Consider the following 18798-nt stretch of genomic DNA (forward strand, 5'->3'; position numbering starts at 1 on the left):
AAATCTGACATGTAGTATCACTTGAAAGCACTAATTTGAAGTATTTTTATTAATATTTTTGATAGATTCATAGATGTCCAACTTTTGACTTTCCCGTAACATTCCCTCAATTTTTAATTCTCAGATGGAAACCATTTTGCGTTTCTTTAAATTGGTGACATTTTCACAGAATTATACCTGGCATGTTCTGTGAGATTAAAAAAAGAGAAGTTTTTATTCTCTTAAGTTTCTGTGCATATTTGGTTAGATTTTGCAGGTAGTTGCTCAATACTTTTGAATATGTATTGTTCTTTCTGATTTAGGATGCAGTACAGTACATTTATCAGTCACCTGGGAATATGAATAGTGAAACAGTAGTTGTTCAGATAGGGCTCATATGGCTTAGACATTTAGAAGACATGAGAAGAGTCCATGTTGTTTTCATTCAGTTCACTATGTCCCAGATGTTTTGCTTTTTTGACTACAGGTTGAGCTACAGGCTGCAGAAAGCTGTCTACAGTGGAGCCTAATGCAGTTTTGCTTCCTGTTATTGAAATGAGAACTCTGAACATTTCTTTGACAGGAAATAATTTAGCCCTAAAAAAATGTTTTTAGCCCATTATGTCACTAGCCCCTGGAGAACTAGAATTATAGCAAGCTGCTGTAAATGCATTCATAGCAAAACCTGGTTAGGTGGACCTTGCTTCCCATTATAATTGGGTTGACACAACCAGCCAGATGGAAAAAAGTTTCATAAGTTTCTTTACTCACAAAAATGTTTAATTAACCAAAAATACAATACCTACTCCCTTGGAACCCTCAAAAAAGTGAAAGTATTAATGAAGGATTAACAATTTTATAAAAGCTGCTGGTCTGGAAACTTCAAAATTAGAGAGATACATAAGCATAGAAACTGACTTGGTGCAATTACTGTTAAGCAGGCATTACTTTCTTGACTTCTTTTCCTGGCCTCTTTATTCTCAGATGCAATTCCAAAGAAAAGCATAACTGTAGTATTCTCTTCCTTAATTGTGCTCTTTAACTCTTGCTTTTCTCATCTTTGTTGTGTTTCTCATTTCATATAGATATAATCTTAGTTTTACATTGAATGCCTTCAGTACTTTTCTTTCCAACATTCAATTCACCCCTTCTAATTCCTATATAATTTGCCAGCTGTTGTTTATGCTAGCAATTCTAATGAGACTGAATTTAAAATTAATCTTTAGAGCATATTAGCCATCTTCCTCCCTCATCTTTTTCCTACCATTGTGTGGAGATTTTTCAAGGAGCAAATAAATGGCAGGTAAAGTGCCTAATTTTATGAAAATGGGAAAACTTGGGGGAAAAAAAGAATTCCGATCCCCTGTTTTCATCATTCTTTTGTTGAAAATCCAATTTCAAAGTGCATAATTTTCTTCTCTATATTTCTTTAAGCTGTTCAGTTCTTTTATAAATGCTTTTGCAGCAAAGTGAAAGTACTGTAGCTCTAGGTTATAAAATAATGATAATTATTTTTTCTTGGTTTAAGTCATAAAGTCTTTACCTAGCTTGACTTTTGTGTTACTGTGCAAATTTAAATAGGATGAGATGATGTGGATGTAGATCATGCTAGAAGCAAACAAACTGGCAAATCCTGAAAAGCACCCTGGAGAGACATGATACTGCATGGATACATAGTCAGTAGCTAGGCAAACATGGGAGGTTTGCTGTTACTTTCACATGGGTAATTCATTTTTTGGTTTTTAAACCTACCTAGTCAAATTATCTCTACTCTAAAGAATGAATCATTCTTTGGTGTGATTTAACAGCACAGTGCTTTTCTATGGTAGGTGTTGGGAGTGTACAGTCTGGCAGTATCACAAATTTGCTGGTTATACATCAAATGAAGAGATTCTGAGGAGAAAGCAATGGCATCTCCTGGAATGCCCTACAGCTACCTGGAATGCATAATTACCTCAGCTTGTGTCTGTGCTGTACCAGAAGAAGTAGGTCAGGGGAAAGTGGCAATCAAAATGGTCCATTTACAGATCCCAGGTTCTTTCTCTTTTGCAAGAAATTGAACCTTTGAAAGGCATTGTAGAAAGCCCTGTCTGGCTGCAGTGTTATTAAATTCAGCATTTCTTTTATTAACCAAGCTCCTACATTTGTAACCAAGGAAACCCAAACATCAGACAAACACCACCTTCTCTCTTACACTGTAAGATTATAAAGTTTGTGTAACAGACCTCTGCAGTTACTGTGCAGCACATAGCAGAGTAACATTGCAAAGGGAGGGGTTCTTCTAAGTTTTTTTATAGCATATCTAGGTCTGAGTTATTCAACATTCCAGTTTTACTGAAATACTAGTGGACTTCCCAAAAGATCCTTAGTCATCTAAGATAAACATGAGATCTGTTTCAGAGAAAGTTAAACTAAAAATGTGCTTGAACAATTGAGTCATTTTCATGATATGGCCTGCAAATAATGACCTCTGGCAGTGTGTCTGTCTAGGGTAACATTTTGGAAAGTTTTGAGATAACTTATTGAAGCAATATAAAAAATATGTAAGATGGGCATTTGTTTTCCTGCAATTTGTAATCATGCTGCCTCCTATACAAAACCCTTTCCCATACTTCTGCTTATTGGTGTAAATGGGGTGCTAAAATCTTCGTGTCCCAAATATGAGGGGAATGTTTTATGTATTTTACTATTTCTTAATTTTAAAAGCTTCAAGAGTTATTTTAATTATGTAAGAAATTACTAAAAATACTCAGCTTGACCACAGTAGTAGATGCAGTGAGAAGGAAGAGGAGAATGGGAAGCAGTGCTTCATTATTAAATTCCATTTGGTAACAGATTCAATAAAATTAGGTAATAAGGTGATTTTAAAATCCTTACTTGGCATAATATTCCTCAAACACGAGGTAGGACAGTTGTGACTGGGGAATCACTGATAGTTCTTTCAAAGGATCTATGATGACACAGTTTTTATTTGGCAAATCTTAGTAGTAAGGAGAGAAATGGGACATTGAGTATTACTGATTGAGATTTAACTGTCTATTAAATTACTGGGAAACATAAACTTTTAAATTCTACATTAAAAAGAAAAAATATCAGAAAAGGTAAAGTATATGATAACAGAATATACAGAAGTAGAAGATTCATATATTTTCAAGCCAGATGTCATTATCATCATCTATTGTTATCTGTCAGACATCATAGAGCCTTAATGGAAATAAAGTAGTTTAACTACATTTTATTTTGATTCTAGTGTAAGTGGAAGTTTTAAAAATGTATTTTAAAGAGAGGCATGAACTTGAGATCTTGTAAAAGTAGTAGTCTTATCAAATTTTTGCCTATTAAAATTGTAGTTTAGCACTACAATTAAATCACATACTGTTTGTGTTTATTTAAAGGGTATCATTGCACAGTCAACAAAATCTAATGACTGTATCCAACCTTGGTGTTATCTTTGGACCAACTCTGATGAGAGCACAAGAAGAAACCGTGGCTGCTATGATGAACATTAAGTTTCAGAATATTGTCGTTGAAATTCTGATAGAGCATTATGAAAAGGTAGAAAGAAATTACCTGTTTTTTTATGAAGTGGAGCTATGATGTCATTTTCATTGCCATGATTAAGTTCTTAAGAATAAGGAGCCCAAAATTTGTAGAAGTTTATTAATAGAAATAATAGCTTCTTCCAATTCCATGCTATGGGTCTGTATTCCTACAGTCTTTCCTGACTGTCCAAGGTATAGGTCCAAGACACAATTTCCCATCCTTTGAAGGTTTGCTCTAAACTGAACCTTCAGTTGCTTTCTGAAGATTGCTTCCTGAATCTAGAAACAGATAAAGGTCATGACTTCACTCCTGGCTGTTCCAGCTCTTTCTTGCTACCACTGGGTGAAGGTTTACTCTGGGTGAATGCACGGATTCTCCTCTGAGTGCATCAGGTTGTAAAATGAGATCAAAGCAAAGCTTTTATTCTGTGACTTTACTCTTCTGTAATGTATGAGATTAGGATAGTGTTAATTTCAAGCACAGTGGGAAGGAAAACAAATGGATTAATAATGAAAATGTAAGAGTACCTCTATTGTTTAATGTCATTTTCCCCTTCTTTTTAATCATGCAGATATTTCACACTGCACCAGACCCCAATATTCCTCTTCCCCAGCCTCAGTCCCGATCGAGTTCAAGAAGAACAAGAGCAATTTGTCTCTCCACCGGTTCACGTAAACCCAAGGGGAGATACACACCATGTCTAGCAGATCCTGACAGTAAGTTTGTCATTGCATACTGGTTACCTTGCTTTTGATGTCATCTTTTAACTTTGCCTGAATAATATCCTATAGATACTGTATTCCAATGATCATAAGCATCATCTTTTTTACCCTCTATGAGTCACAGCAGCACTGGTGACTGACTGCAATCCTCACTTCTCAGATGAGGAATGATGTTTGGTTATAGGCAAGTCTTGCATTGCATACAGTGTTCAACGTCATTAAAAGTAGATTTTATATTCTAATCTGAATTCAATCTACTTTGAAACTCAAGAGTTCATTGTATGATATTCATCTAATTTGCTTGCAAGACGATTGTTGGGGTTGGGAAACAGTAAATGCAGTCTTTTCTCTCCTCCTATAACAAATGCAATTTAGTCAAAGATAGGAGATCAAAACCATCACTTGGCTTTTTTCACATGCATGACTGTGGTCATTGCTTCAAAATCAGCCACTGCCTTGGCTGCCAAAACCACTGAATCTTTGTTAGGTTTTCTGGATTAGAAACAACTTCTAATCTTCCTGGGAGAAGCAGTATACTTGTCATATGGTTTACTGTTTAACAGCAGGGAGTTATCTCTAATTGCTTCTTTAGAGTGCTTATTGTTATATAGATGTAATTAAAATTTTTACTTCATTCAGTCTCATCCATTTGGGTCACCACTTTTTTACTTACTGGCTGTACCAGTGAGGAATATTGAAACTCTATAAAAGCTTAAGTCGTTAACAATTCCACTACTGCAAAAGACTTCTTAAAGAATTTCTGTGTCCCTTGGTTCCTCAAAAAGATTTATATGAGATTGGTTCAGTAAGTTAATCCACAGTTAAAGGGCATCCGTTCTTGGGGATCTGTAGTAATTCTGAAGTCTGTAATGTTAAGAAATCTATCCTCAGTATATTCTTGCACAGCTGCTGCATTTTCCCCATGCCTTTGTTACTTGTTTCCTGCCAGGGAGAGCTTAAATACTAAAGAAAAATACCTCCCTGCACATGGATTGCAAGTGTAAATGACATGGGATCCCAAGTAAGAAATTACAAAGGAACAGCCAGTTACACTCACCAGAGGACAAACTGGGCACATTTCAGGTGTTTTTCACTGTGTAACTGCAATAAATTAATACCACTATATAAAGGGATATTTCTGTGCAAGTATCTTGCAGAGTGCATACAAAATATTCTTCAGGCTACGCCAGGGGTGTCCATGTTGGACATCAGGAAGAATTTCTTCACTGAAAGGCTTGTCAAGCACTGAAACAGACTTACCAGGGAAGTGGTGGAGTCGCCGTCCCTGAAAGTATTCGAGAAATGACACGACATTTAAGTGCCATGCTTCAGGTGACATGGTGGTGTTCAGTCAAAGGTTGGATTCAATGATCTTGGGGATCTTTTCCAACCTAAATGATTGTATGACTTCTATGATGCTACATTTGTTGGCAGTTTTACTGCCACTAGGTCAGATCCGTAACTCTCCACTTGTGTTTTGCTGAAACTCAGCAGTTGTATAAACAAGTTTCAATTAGTATTTCACTTGTGCCCTGAAACACTGAGGTAGATGCAGAGGTACTCTTCTTACCAAATATAAGGTGTAGCAGCAGACAGGTAAGAGAGAGCCAAGACTTCTGACAATAATTTGGAGAGTACTAGATGGTTTTAACTCATCATTTAAATGAAGCACAGACACAACTATATTGTAGGAAATAAAGGAAATCTATATGGTGTGAGAAAAGAGATGCAGGTTTCATATGGTAGGGGATGATAAAAAATTATAGAAAATGCATCTGACAAACAATGCATGAGCCAATCTTGCAACTTTCAAGGGACTAATACTCTGTAAGCAGGCAAGATGAGTCTTCAAGTTGAAAATAAAAAAAAAGAGTTGTGTTCTTCTGCAGTTAACCACAGTTTAATGAATTTCCTAACAGAAGGTACAAAAGAGCTAAAAGTGGCATGAAAGAAATGCACATGGTTAGAAAACACAGATTATTTTTCTCACTCTCTCCCCCTGCCTTCTCCCTAGGTGACTCGTACAGCAGCAGCCCTGACAGCACTCCCATGGGCAGCATTGAATCTCTGTCTTCTCACTCCTCTGAGCAGAACAGCACCACCAAGTGCACACCCTCACAGCCAAGGGAGAAATCAGGAGGGATTCCATGGATTGCCTCTCCTGCTTCTTCTAATGGCCAGAAAAGTTCAGGCCTGTGGACAACAAGTCCAGAATCCTCATCAAAGGAGGATGCAACCAAAACAGATGTGGAATCAGACTGCCAAAGTGTAGCTTCTGTCACTGGGCCAGAAAATGCCTCTCCACCAATAGACCTGACCAAAAAGAGTTCCTACAGTCAGTCTGGGCTGAAAAGGTCTTCAGCTTCTTCCCTTAGGTCAATTCCATCAGCTGAAGGTAATTCCCAAGGCTTTTATCACATCAGTGTTAACTTATGCATCAGAAAACAGGAGCTGGATCTGAAAGCTAATGGTACTCACTAGTCCTGTTTGGTTTTTTTTTTGTTTTAAATTTTTGTGGTATGTTGTTTCAGTTTTCAAACTGCTTCTGACCTATTTCAATTGCTTGTAATCTACACAGTTTACACAGCTTAAAAGATATGTTTCTCAAATTGAGATCACTCTCTATTCTCCTACAATTTATCTGTAATTCATTATTATATTATATTATATTATATTATATTATATTATATTATATTATATTATATTATATTATATTATATTATATTATATTATATTATATTATATTATATTATATTATATTATATTATATTATATTAGTAATAGAGGTATTGTGCTTGTATTTTGGGATATTATGACAGCATTTAAAGCATTATTAAGCATTGGTTGGTCTTTGGCATAAGGAGCAAAGCAGATGCAGTTTTCATCTTGCAGAACAAGGCAGTAGTCCACTGATACGTCACCTGAAAGGACACATGTGGACATGGCTTAAATTCATTAAAATGACTTCTTTTATGTGCTATACAGTCTGTACACATATGATTTTCTTTATCAAGTTACAGTGGCAATTATTTAAGGCAAATCATGATCATTTATTCCTAAGGTTTTTTTAAAACTGCATGACGCTTTTGTGAATATCAAAATGTTAATTTTCACAAATTATTGTAGTCTGATTTCACACTGCTTTGATCAGCTGACTTCCTTAGAACCATTTCCCTGTGAATTTTTTCAATTTTATACAAAGTGATATTTTATAAATGCTTTTATTGTCACTTTTTAGTGATTGTACTATTTAGCCATATAATTGCAATGTAATTTTCCAGCCTTCTCAATTTTAGTTTCATTTCCTCATTCTTTCTGTTGATTCTTTTCTCCTGGCTTTTTGCCTGAAAGGCTGTTTCTTCTCACTCTTACTAAGTAGTTTCTCTACCTGGTTTGATTCCTTAGAAAAGAAAAAAAAGCCTCTTAACAACAACAGCAGAACCTTTGCTTTGCAGTTATACATGTTGTAAACAATTTCAAATCAGCTTTAATGTTCCCTATAATTTGGTGGGTTTTTTAGGTAACAAAAGCTGCAGTGGATCTATACAGAGCTTATCTTCAACAGATGCCAAAGATACACTAAAGGCTCCACCAAACCCTGATTTGCCTCCAAAAATGTGCAGAAGATTAAGATTAGATACTGCATCAAGTAATGGCTATCAAAGACCAGGATCTGTGTAAGTCATTAAGGCACTTTGGAGATTTTTGTTGTTACAATATTGCCTGTTATAAAGTGACTACAGTGATGTACATAAGTAATTGAAAAAGCATGTATGAATACTTGATTTTAATATTCTTGTATTTGTTAATTATTTATCTAGTTTTGTTAAAATTGTAAACAAATGAGATGGCACAAAGTCTGTTTACGTCAGTTGAAAGACTATCATTGAGTTTATTAGACTGGAGACAAGGTAGAAATGTTTCCTTGGAAAATAATTAGTGCTATTGTCACTGGTTCTTCTGGAATTTAATGTTTCAAGGAGCAAAAATGCTACTTACTGTCTATGATATTAGCTCAAAATATTGGCAGATTCAGAAATTGAAACCCGTGTTCAGCTCTGAAGTGTCTTCAGTTGCTGAATGATAAACAGTTGATTTATATCTGTTGGGGTTTGGTTTGGTTTGGTTCTGATTTAGTTTTATTTATTTATTGCAGAAAGGAAGATAGTTCTCAGTGATAGAGATTGTGATTTAGCCTATTGAGATTTGGATTAATAATGTTTCTCACTGCTTCCAGAAGACTGAAAAGTTGGATCTCTCGTGGTCTGACTTTGACCCAGTGTATTTCTATCCCCATGAACAAGTGATTTCCAGATCTGCAGAGCATTAAGAAGTTCTCCAAATACTGCAGGATATCATTCAGCCTCTCCACTTTGTAATGTGGAAGGGATCACTGTAGTCATTTCACAAATTCCTGTGCCTTACTTAAACAGGGAATTCTGCATAGCTCAGAGTTCCAGCATGATAGTGATAGACTTTCAGTAAAAGCATTTCCAATATATCTATTGGCCATCCATGAATATAATTTTAAATACAAGATGTTGATGTTTCCATTGGTAACTCAGCACAGCACTGGAACATGCTAAAGTCCTTGTCCCCAGTTAGGTTATGCCCTTAAAAAGTCTGGTGAATAGGGATGAAAATGAATAATTAAAAAAAAAATTAAAGTGTGTCCATGTCTTGAGATGATTAGAAGTGATATAATGTGTGTATTATAAAGCAGGGTGGTGCATTTATTTTCAGAGTGGCTGCAAGAGCACAGTTGTTTGAAAGTGCTGGTTCACTTAAACAAGTTTCTTCAGGACGGTAAGTGCTACAAACTGTATAACATTCTGTAAAATCCTTTCTGTTTTGCTGCTTCAGAGATGGAAAGAGAAGTATTGAAGCTTTGTTCTGTGTCTTTTGGACAGCATCATGTGGCATGTGAATTTTTTTTTGGTTTGTTAAGCTCATCCTTTCTTCAAAAGAAAAATAAATTTCATAGAGAATAACAGCCAGTCTGGTTATTCTCTCACCATGGGGAATAGTGAGAGAGGCTCAGGTCAGCTGTCTGCTTAAGGACACAGATACAAGAGAAAATTAGTAGTATTTAAATTAGGATGAGGGTGCTGTACTTTCTCCATACAGCTGTTTGAATAGAATGGCTTCAGCACAGTAGCAAACTTGGTAGATTAACTTGGTCAGGGTTTCTATCTTTACTATCACATCTTCCATGCCTCAGTGTCTGTCTAGAGAAACTGTTGACCTTTCTTCTTGATAGTGTGCAGCAGGAAGTATTGACATTTTCTTCACAATTGTTTGTATTTATTTCATGGATTTGGTTGATTTTTTATATTAAATGAATTTAGAATGTTCTAGTAAGTGTTTGTCTAGGAAGCAGTATCTTCTGTACATTACCACTCCCCTTACAATTTATAGATAAGTAAATAGGTGTAGGAAAACATCTGTCTCTCTTCTTCCTGTCCCAACTTTTCAAATCTTTTGAGACAGATTTAGAGCAGATCACTGTTTCACTAACCAAAAAACCCCATAGCTTACCAGAGCTGTTGAGCAGTGAAAGAAAGATCATGACTCAATCCATGAATCCAGAAGGAGTAGCCTATAGTAGCACATCTGTAAAGGAAGATGCCAACATCCTGAAATGTGTGGCCATGGAATGTAGCTGTCCTCTCTGGCAGCTCTAGCAGGGTAGGGAAAGAAAAAGCTCTCCTCCAAAGGCCTACTGATTTTGTGAGAAAAGCAGCTTTCAGGAATCAAGAATCTTCTTGTTTGGTGTAGTACATGAACTGTAAGATGAACAAAGAGGAGGGTGGCAAGGGAGGAAAGGGGTGTGAAAAGATCAGAGCAATACTTTGAGGAAGAAAAGTATAAGTGAAGGGTCTGGAATGTTCTTAAGCCAGTGCCCTAAGTTGAAAGCAATTACTGCTTCACCAGTCCTGCATCATTTCATCTTCAACACTGTTCCTTTTCTTATTTTGTATTACTTCCTTCTTTCAAGCTCTTGCCTGTGCCATCTATATCTGTATATAAAAAGCATGTAAGAAGCAAAAATCTGACAAAGGAAAAAGTAGCAGTTTGGTAATGGATGTTGAGAGCAGCTAACAAAGCCAGAAACACTGAAAGGCTGAATAGCTCCTCTACTTCAGCCTTCATAAGAAGACAGAAGAGCAACAGGAGCAAGAACAATGGAAAATGAGAAAGAGGAAGAAATCAGAAGTAGCTCAGCTGTTCTTATAGTGCTGTTTAGGTCTGAGTATGATTTTGCAATTCAGACAGCTCTTATTTAGCTGCATTTTATGAACATGAAGGCTGATTTAAAACCATAGAATAGCCTTATTTGTTTCTTTTTTTTTTTTTCTCCAAAGTATGTAGAAATCATGGTAATTACAATTTATCATGCAGTAGAAAGGCCTCCTGTGTTCATAACTCTGCTAACCAATGAATATATGCAGGGCCAAGTGTAAGGCAGAGAAACTATTTTTAAGCTGCATGGTTTGATACCAGAAATACTCAAGTCAAGACTCGAGTGTTGGACTCTCTGCGTGGGTAATTTACCTTGAAGCTACTACTTACCTGGGCATTACAGAATGTAACTTCTTCCCTGCTTGAAGCACCTGTTGCCTTTTGTGGTCTTTTGTACAGATGGCAGATCAAAAGTACTTGTATGGCTTTACAGTCTCACATTGTTTTCTGTATTCCAGCAGGTAATTCTGCACTTGATACTTTACTGCCTCAGTGGTCTGGTTCTACTTAATTCCTTCTTCCACTCAGTGTTTGCAGCCCTGTTTTCTGACTTTGAATGATGCAACTGCTCTATAATGAGTGTGTGTGTGTCTTCTCTGTTAATGCATTGTTTGACCTGTTTTCTCCCTGTATACATGACTATATCCTCCTGAAACACTAAAGGGTTCTTCTAGTCAGAAAGATAACAAGAGACCACAGTACATAGGATTGGACAGGGAACACCAAAATTTTATGCCCTGTCCAGCCTGTACTCTCTTTTTCCAATTACAGAGTCACTTTGACTTCTGTCTTCCTGTTTCCTGATTTGAAGTTTATTATTCAGCAGTCTTCCTCATTGTGGTATTAAGCTACTGTGTACACTGAGACCAGTCTCTGTCACTAATCTAATATGCACTTGAAAGAGATTAAGGAGTTTTCTTACTATTTTCACAAACACTGCAGTTAGAGAAATAAGTCAGGCCTGGGGTCTGTTTATTTCAGCTTCTGTACAAAAATGCACTGACACATAATTCCTGACTCTGCATAATCTTAACTTTAATTTAGAGGTGCACAGAAAGTAAAATCTCCTGAAGTGAGAAACTGCATTAGAAGAATTTTCATTAGAAAAATGGGAAGGAGTAGGTGACAGCAAAAGGCTCAACCTTTCAGCAGGATCTCTAGGTGACAAGTTGGGACTTCAGTAGGAGCAGGCTGATGTTTTGAAGCCCTCTATACACATGTTCCCTTCCCAACCATATGATTAAATATTCTTTTCCAGTCTTTCTTCTGTTTTTATTTTCATACTATGTTTTCGCATTTCCTAAAACACCTGGAATGCTTGCTCAGACCAGAACAATGTTTTGAGTCCGCCACCCCTAGGGCTCTATAAACCTTTCTTCTTCCTGTAGGATAATATGAACTGGTGAGTCATCTGAGAGAGATTCATATGTTTTTCTTCATTCATTCCTATTCTGGCTTTGTCTTGCTAGACTAAAAAGTGGTTAGGGCAGGAGCATAGTTTTAAAGCTTGTTTATCTTTCAAAATAGTTATTATTACTATTATTATTAGAACCTCAGGTATTGTTGACTGCATAGTCAAGCAAAAGAATTTATGATCTGGTGAATACTGATCATTTGACTGCTAGTATATTTGTCATTATGGACTCAAAACAACCATAATAGGAAGTAAGGAAATGGAAAATGCATTTTTCTCATCTGGAATCTAAGCAGTAAGGTCATGGAAAGAAGGAACTTCTAGGAAATGTGGGTAACATTTTCTGAAGTTGTTTTTCTCTGCCCTAAACAACATGAATCACGCTCCTTTCGTGTTACTAGCACCATCTTAAAATGGATGATGGTGATGATATCACGTGCTTTTTAACAGCCTTGTTTAGAGGAGAACATTAACACCATCAGTAAGAGTATCCATTTTCATAATCACAAACAAAATGCCCTAGAATCTGCAAGCTCATTTTGTGAGCAGTGCCTCCAAATGGGTTGGGTTGAAGTGAGTAATAACAAATATGAGAACCTAAATAATCCAATCGAATGTGGAGGCAGTAACCAGATGCTTGAAAATTGTTACAGAACTACGAGTAAATTTTCTTAAATCTGTCACTCATTATGCCATCCCAGATGGTTTGTAGATAACTTTGTAATTATTCTGTCACAGGAGAAAGGTAGTGTGAAGAATCCTATCATTCATTAGCTTTTGAGAAACTGACTTCTTGTGTTTCTCTGTGTAAAAGTCACGTGCTGAGAATCTTTCTCTTTCCATAGAAGATAATTTTAGAGGTCTTTTCAACTTTAGAAATTCTGTGATTGTATAACTCTAAGACAGAGTCTATGTTTTCTTGTCTTTTTTTATTTTTAAGATAAACGTACTTGCATCAGATAAAATTTGAGGTTGAGAACAGAATAACTTATTAGACATTAGAGAATAGAGGAGAAAATTGCATTAATTTCTTAACTTTTTCTAAGAGCAATAGGAAAAAGATGTCATATTTCAATAATTGCTTAAGAAATTCTGCCTCGCATTTAAATATTGCCTTAAATGTCTTTTATCAGTATTACTCAGGTGTCTCATTATTAACAGGGGTACCTGTCTTGATAGTCAAATTATTCACATTTGAACTAATTGCTGTGCTTTGGTAAATTCATTACCCACTACTCTGTATTCATTGCAAATACAGCAATCTTGAACAGTTACTCTACTGTTTTATAGGTGTAAAATCCATGATTATGGATCATGGTGTACATGTGTACAATACACAGGTGTATTGAGTTTGCACAACAAGGGGTCATGCCAGGGTCAACCCATCCAACAGGGTATTTTGTCATAGTATTACTGATTTGGGTCAGGATAATTCAAGCACCTGTAGTGCCCTCTGAAGACTTTGAGGAAAAATGAGATTAAATAATTGTAGTTTATGTGTGACCTTCAGTGAAGTTTTCTAAACTCCCTCTGCATATACATTAGGTAGATTATTATGTGTAAATTTGTACAGATTATACAGAGTAATGGATCGAGACACCTGTCTTGTCAAGTGTAGATGGCAAACTCTTCTCAACAGGAGGCACCAAGGAGTTCTTTTGGAAAAACTGCTCAGAGCAGTCTACACCAGCCAGAGAGCAAGCTAACCTTTAAGCAAAGTGAACAAACAGGGCTCCAGTGCTCAACTTGTTTTAGTTACCTGAGGGGATGCAACCAGAATGACAGTACTAAAAATCAGAAGTGTTTCCAGGGCCCTGAAAATAAACTGCCCCTTGGATAATCGTGCAACTCAAAATTCCTCTGAAAAATCTCATCCTGAGAATGTAACCCTTGAGGAGTCATTAGTTCTCTTAAGATGAAGGGAAAGAATGCCATTTAGTCCAGTCATAAGTCAGAGAACCAACAGCAAAGCTTTTTATTCAGAGGGAGAAATCTTCTCTGGAAAGCTCTCACATAAAAAACTTCAGAATATGTCCATCCACTCTCATATCAGTTTAAAAGTTCAAATGAATGATGATAATGCTTATGATGTGGCACTGTTAATTTATATATCATGCAGCTCTTTTATCTCACTATTTTGAGAGAAAGACATGATAGATTAAATGCCACTTGCATGTACACACACTCAAAAAGTATGCAGAAAATTTTAGACTTTGCCACAGGTCACATATTGGGTCATTGAGATAATTCCTGGCTAGAAGGAAACCTCAGTTGGCAATTCCCCATTGTATCATGCAAAGGTGAAATAGTCAACAAGTTCATCTTCACTTAATGTAGTGTGGGTTTAAAGAAATTCAGAAAAATTGGTGGCTCATGTGAAATTGTTCTGAGTGTGTAAGTTAAAGTCAAGTTATTAGGTAAAGTGCAGGAATCTAAAGAGAACTCCTAATTTTCATCTTCATGTTCAAACCTTCATTTTGTACTTTGCAGAATCATAGTGCCAGACCCCAAGAGGTGACTTTTTCAGTCCTCCTCTCAACCACCACAACCTATTAACAGTAGTTTCTCATAGGTCAAGGTTTTAGACCTTTAATGACTTGATGATCACTTTGGAATTTGTCTCCAGGCAATCCATGGCTTGCTTCAAACAGTATGCTCATTTCAGTACTTATTTGAATGACAACTTCATTTTAAAAGTTCCACTTTATATTCCTGTTTAAATATCTGAGTGGGATGTCAGTCTCTACTCTGCAATAACTTGCTTGTTAACTCCAGTAAGCTTGAAGTTATTATCTGCTATAATTATACTCCTCTGAACTGCTGTGTAATAGTCATTGTCATACAGCATTTTTACATCTGCTTATTCCTATACTTCCCAGGTTTTCATTTCCTTTAGGCCTTTTCCCTTGTTATCTCATTTATTGCAAGCCTGTATTTTTTTTTCTTTCAGACAAGCAAAAGCCATGTATTCCTGTAAGGCTGAGCATAGTCATGAGCTGTCTTTCCCACAAGGAGCAATATTTTCAAATGGTAAGATTTGTTTTACATTGATTTACAGATTGAAAAAGAACCTATAAAAAAACTGAATGCTATCACAAACTGCGGGCATAATTTCCTTTTTAGCTCCCAGGTTTTGCCCAAATTTTTCAATTGCTTTTGAATAAATACCATCTAAATAAATATATGTAGCGTGTATGGGATTTTTAACAGTGTTAAACATTCTGTATATGTTTTTTTGCAGTGTATCCATCAGTGGAACCAGGCTGGTTAAAGGCAACTTATGAAGGCAAAACAGGACTAGTTCCTGAGAATTATGTTGTCTTCCTCTAGTAATCTTTAGTGGACAGCAATATCTTCATGGTATCCATGGTAACAAATAATAAGCACTATGATTTTTATCTGACACAGATATGGGATCAGCCCCTTAGCTGAGCGGTAGATTTCCTTCAGATGCTGCAGCTGCAGGTTACAGAGCTCCCTGCCAACAGAACAGAATGTGATGAAACAGTTAACAGTTTCTGTGCTGAGGATGGTACTCTGTTTAAATAACTTCCATTGTTTGCAAAAGGTTGTTCTGTTCTTCTTTTATGGGTAAGGAACACTAGAGCAAAAAAAAAAAAAAAAAAAAAAAAAAAAAGAAATGCTATTTAGCTGCAGACTTTCAAGTCCAAGGATGTTGCTCACAGAAGTGTGAAATTTAGAGGCAATGCACTCTATGACATTTCTTGTAATCTGTGGTTTTTAATATGGAAAATCGTGGACTTTTTCATAATGTAAGTACTGCTTCTATTGTGATCTGAATGCTCCCTTAGAAAACTTGATTCTAAAATTGATCCTAATCATTTCAAATAAGAAATGACTTTACCATAAATCAGAAGTTGGAACTTCTGTTAGTCATTGAGTTACAATATGATACAGAATTTAGACAACTGATAATATCAGTTTAAACACTGCCTGCAGTGAGTGCTCATTCAAAATGTGATTATGTTTTATGAATGTTTCATTCAAATACTTACTAGATTTCTTTCCTGCTTTCTATATCAGCATAGATAATATTAGCCACTTTTATTTCAGTGATAACAATCATCTGGAAGATACTCTCTCTGTGTCCCAGAGTATCAGTAGAAAACAAGAAGCTGAATCTGAACTGATTGGTAGTCATGTGAAGTCAGCAGTGAAAAACAGCAGTATGTTTTGAAACCTGAGATAAATTGTAACTCATTCTTTTTCCATTGCAAGTTAGACAAATGACCTGTGAACTAGCCAATTGTATAAGCTATGAATGCTAAAAGCTCCATGTAGCAATAAAATTACTAAGTGGTATTTCTCCTGACTTCTGCTAAAATATTTGACAAAGAGTCTCTCCTTCCAAAGAATAAAAAATCCTTACTTTTCAAAGGTGTTGTAAAGACCTATTGATTACTCCTAGCAGGACTGAAAGGGGGAAAAAAATGGTCAAAGAAAACCATATGAAGCTTTCTCAGTCTGAGCAGTTTTCTTGTGCACCTTGAGGGACAACATGCACTGGTTCCTTGGCTACTTACCATTCCTGACTGAAAACCTCTAACCTCCATCTTAGTATTTCTTTAACATCAGTGCTTCCAAAAGAATTCATTGTTTCATAGAGCTATCTAGGCTTAGTTTGATAGACCTCTCAAGGCTCAGTTCTTTCTTCAGTAGTAGAAATCAACATATAAATCATCTGTTGATTTCTATGTTTTACACTACTACTTCAAGGAAATTTAAGAAAAAACTGCTGTTAGTGCTAAAAACATCAGTATTTTTTTTCCTGCTTTTTTTTTCCTTTCCATAGCCTTTTTCTTGTTTAAATTGAAAAGTAAGACTCATTGCCAGCACAAAGAAGCACATCAGAACATTCTTTACTTATATGTAGTGCATAAATAATTCAGAGCAATTACTGAGTTTCAGGCTGGTGGCAGAATCCTGCAGGATCTTTCTCCTCACTAATTCAAGTATTGAGTGATGATCAGAGAAAGAGAATCCTTTTCATAGGGGGAGTCTGAGCAAGACTGGCTGCAGGCAGTTGAGAACAGCCCCCTGCATTAGTGACTGAGTGACCTGGGTTCTTTCTTCACCCTAAACAGTTTCATTAATCCCAAAACATGTTTCACTTTTCCTTAAATCCAGACTGTGCCCAGTGCATTATGATGAAAGGTTGCTCCAGACAGCAGTGGCAGTGAAGGCAGACATGTGGGCTCATCTAATTTGCCCAGAGCAGATATGAAAGGAAGTGAAGGTCTTTCCTCAACCAGTTGAATCTTCTTTCATTTTAAGTCAAGCCAAGTTTTCTTAGTCTAAGCTATGCCTGAAACTTCCATTACCCAGAGAAGACTAACATGGTTTTGGTTGTGTTTTTGCTGTATTTTACAATCAAAAAACTGTAGGCTGTCAAAAGGCTTGCCTCTGGTGACCTTTCCAGGAAAAGTGCTGCTGCAGGCAAAAAGGAGCAGAAAGGGAAGGAGAACTTTGAACAGAGGCTGGTAGCCCAGCATGTCTCACACAGGCAGAAAAATGCAGTGATCAGGGGAAAAAATCTCAGCTTCTGTCTGTGGCATGGAGTCAGTAGCAAACCTCTATTGAACATCCTCACACCTCTTAAGGGCAATTTAATTGTTGTGAAATTCTTGAGGAATTGTGAAATGGAAAATGTAGAAAATGTTTGCTCTTACTTGCTTTGTTCTAGCCTTATTTAAAAATAAGTAGGGAAAAAAAAAAAACCTAAGCTTAGGTAATTTCATATCCTCTGTATGTGCCTCACAATTCTCCAGTGCTGTGCTTTGAAAGCAGCTGATCTGAGTGCAAGCTAGAAAAGTCAAAGATGCCAAGTTCATTAAAAATTTTGTAAAACTGCCAAGTTCAGTTACAGATTAAGCAAGGAGAGCCTGTGAGTGCTGAGGGAAAGGTTGTAGAAAAACCTGGAAGAATCCCTGTGGAGGACAGGTATTTCATCTGTTCCCACGCATTCATCTCACATTAGGCCAAAATTAGGATTGGAGAAGACAACTTCATAAGAAACTGAATTCCATTCATGTGCTGCTCACAAAAAATCTGTGTTTTCCTCTGTGACGTTCTGCAGCTTTGTCAGACGTTCTTCTAGGCATAAATAATTTTTAGTCATTTTCCTTTAAAGTGGCATTTCCATCTGACAAAGGTTATGTCCATTCTTACTTACAATTAGCCACTCACTCTCCAGGAGTAGGGGTTTTGATTTTTGGAACTCTGTTGTTTTTCTGGTACCCTCCTCTGCAGCACATAGTAGCACTTTCTGCACAATCTCACTGCTGGGTTGTGCCCCAGCTCTTCCCTGCCTTTCAGGAGGGAGTTTATCTCCACAAGAAGCTGAACAGTGACCCAGAAAGTTGAGTAAATAGGGGTGCAAGACTGAAGAGGGGGAGAGGGCAGCACCAGAGCTTCTCTAATGATGATACTCTCAGGCTTGACCAAAAATCCTTTCTGATGATAGCAAGGAACCAGAAATCCATATAACATTTAAATGCAGATATAATATTTTAATAATGCCTTACCAGAAAATTAGGCAATCTGAATTAAATTAGCTCACAGTAGTGATTTACTATTCTTTATGGAAATCAGATTCCCTCTACAAGTAAAGGTTAAATATTTTTAAAATAATAATTATTATTATTATTTTTATTATTACTGTTCCTAAAAGGATGCAGCAGGTTTGTTCCAAATATCATTGTAGAACTCAAGGTAGAGATACATTGCTGTTGTTGTTTGTCTTGTGGAAATAATGTCTGTACCACAACATATAATTAGCCATGTTTTTTTCTTTGTTAAACCTTTTGATACATGTTGCAGTACAACATGAATCAAATGAATAGTGTGAAGGACTGATATATTGTATGATAAATATGT

The 18798-nt window shown here is 36.4% G+C and overlaps 1 protein-coding gene across 1 annotated transcript in view; it reads left to right on the forward strand.

The window, feature by feature from the left end:
• ARHGAP42 (Rho GTPase activating protein 42) overlaps positions 1 to 18581 on the forward strand; it is a 139771-nt gene extending 121190 nt beyond the window's left edge. The window contains 7 exon segments of the mRNA XM_079302274.1: positions 3375 to 3534; positions 4094 to 4238; positions 6259 to 6639; positions 7765 to 7921; positions 8988 to 9050; positions 14852 to 14931; positions 15143 to 18581. Of these exon segments, the coding sequence (XP_079158400.1) occupies positions 3375 to 3534; positions 4094 to 4238; positions 6259 to 6639; positions 7765 to 7921; positions 8988 to 9050; positions 14852 to 14931; positions 15143 to 15231 (1075 nt within the window). The 3' untranslated portion in view covers positions 15232 to 18581.
• The last annotated feature ends 217 nt before the right edge of the window (positions 18582 to 18798 follow it).

This window comes from Erithacus rubecula, assembly GCF_903797595.1.
Source record: "Erithacus rubecula genome assembly, chromosome: 1".
NCBI lineage: Eukaryota > Metazoa > Chordata > Aves > Passeriformes > Muscicapidae > Erithacus > Erithacus rubecula.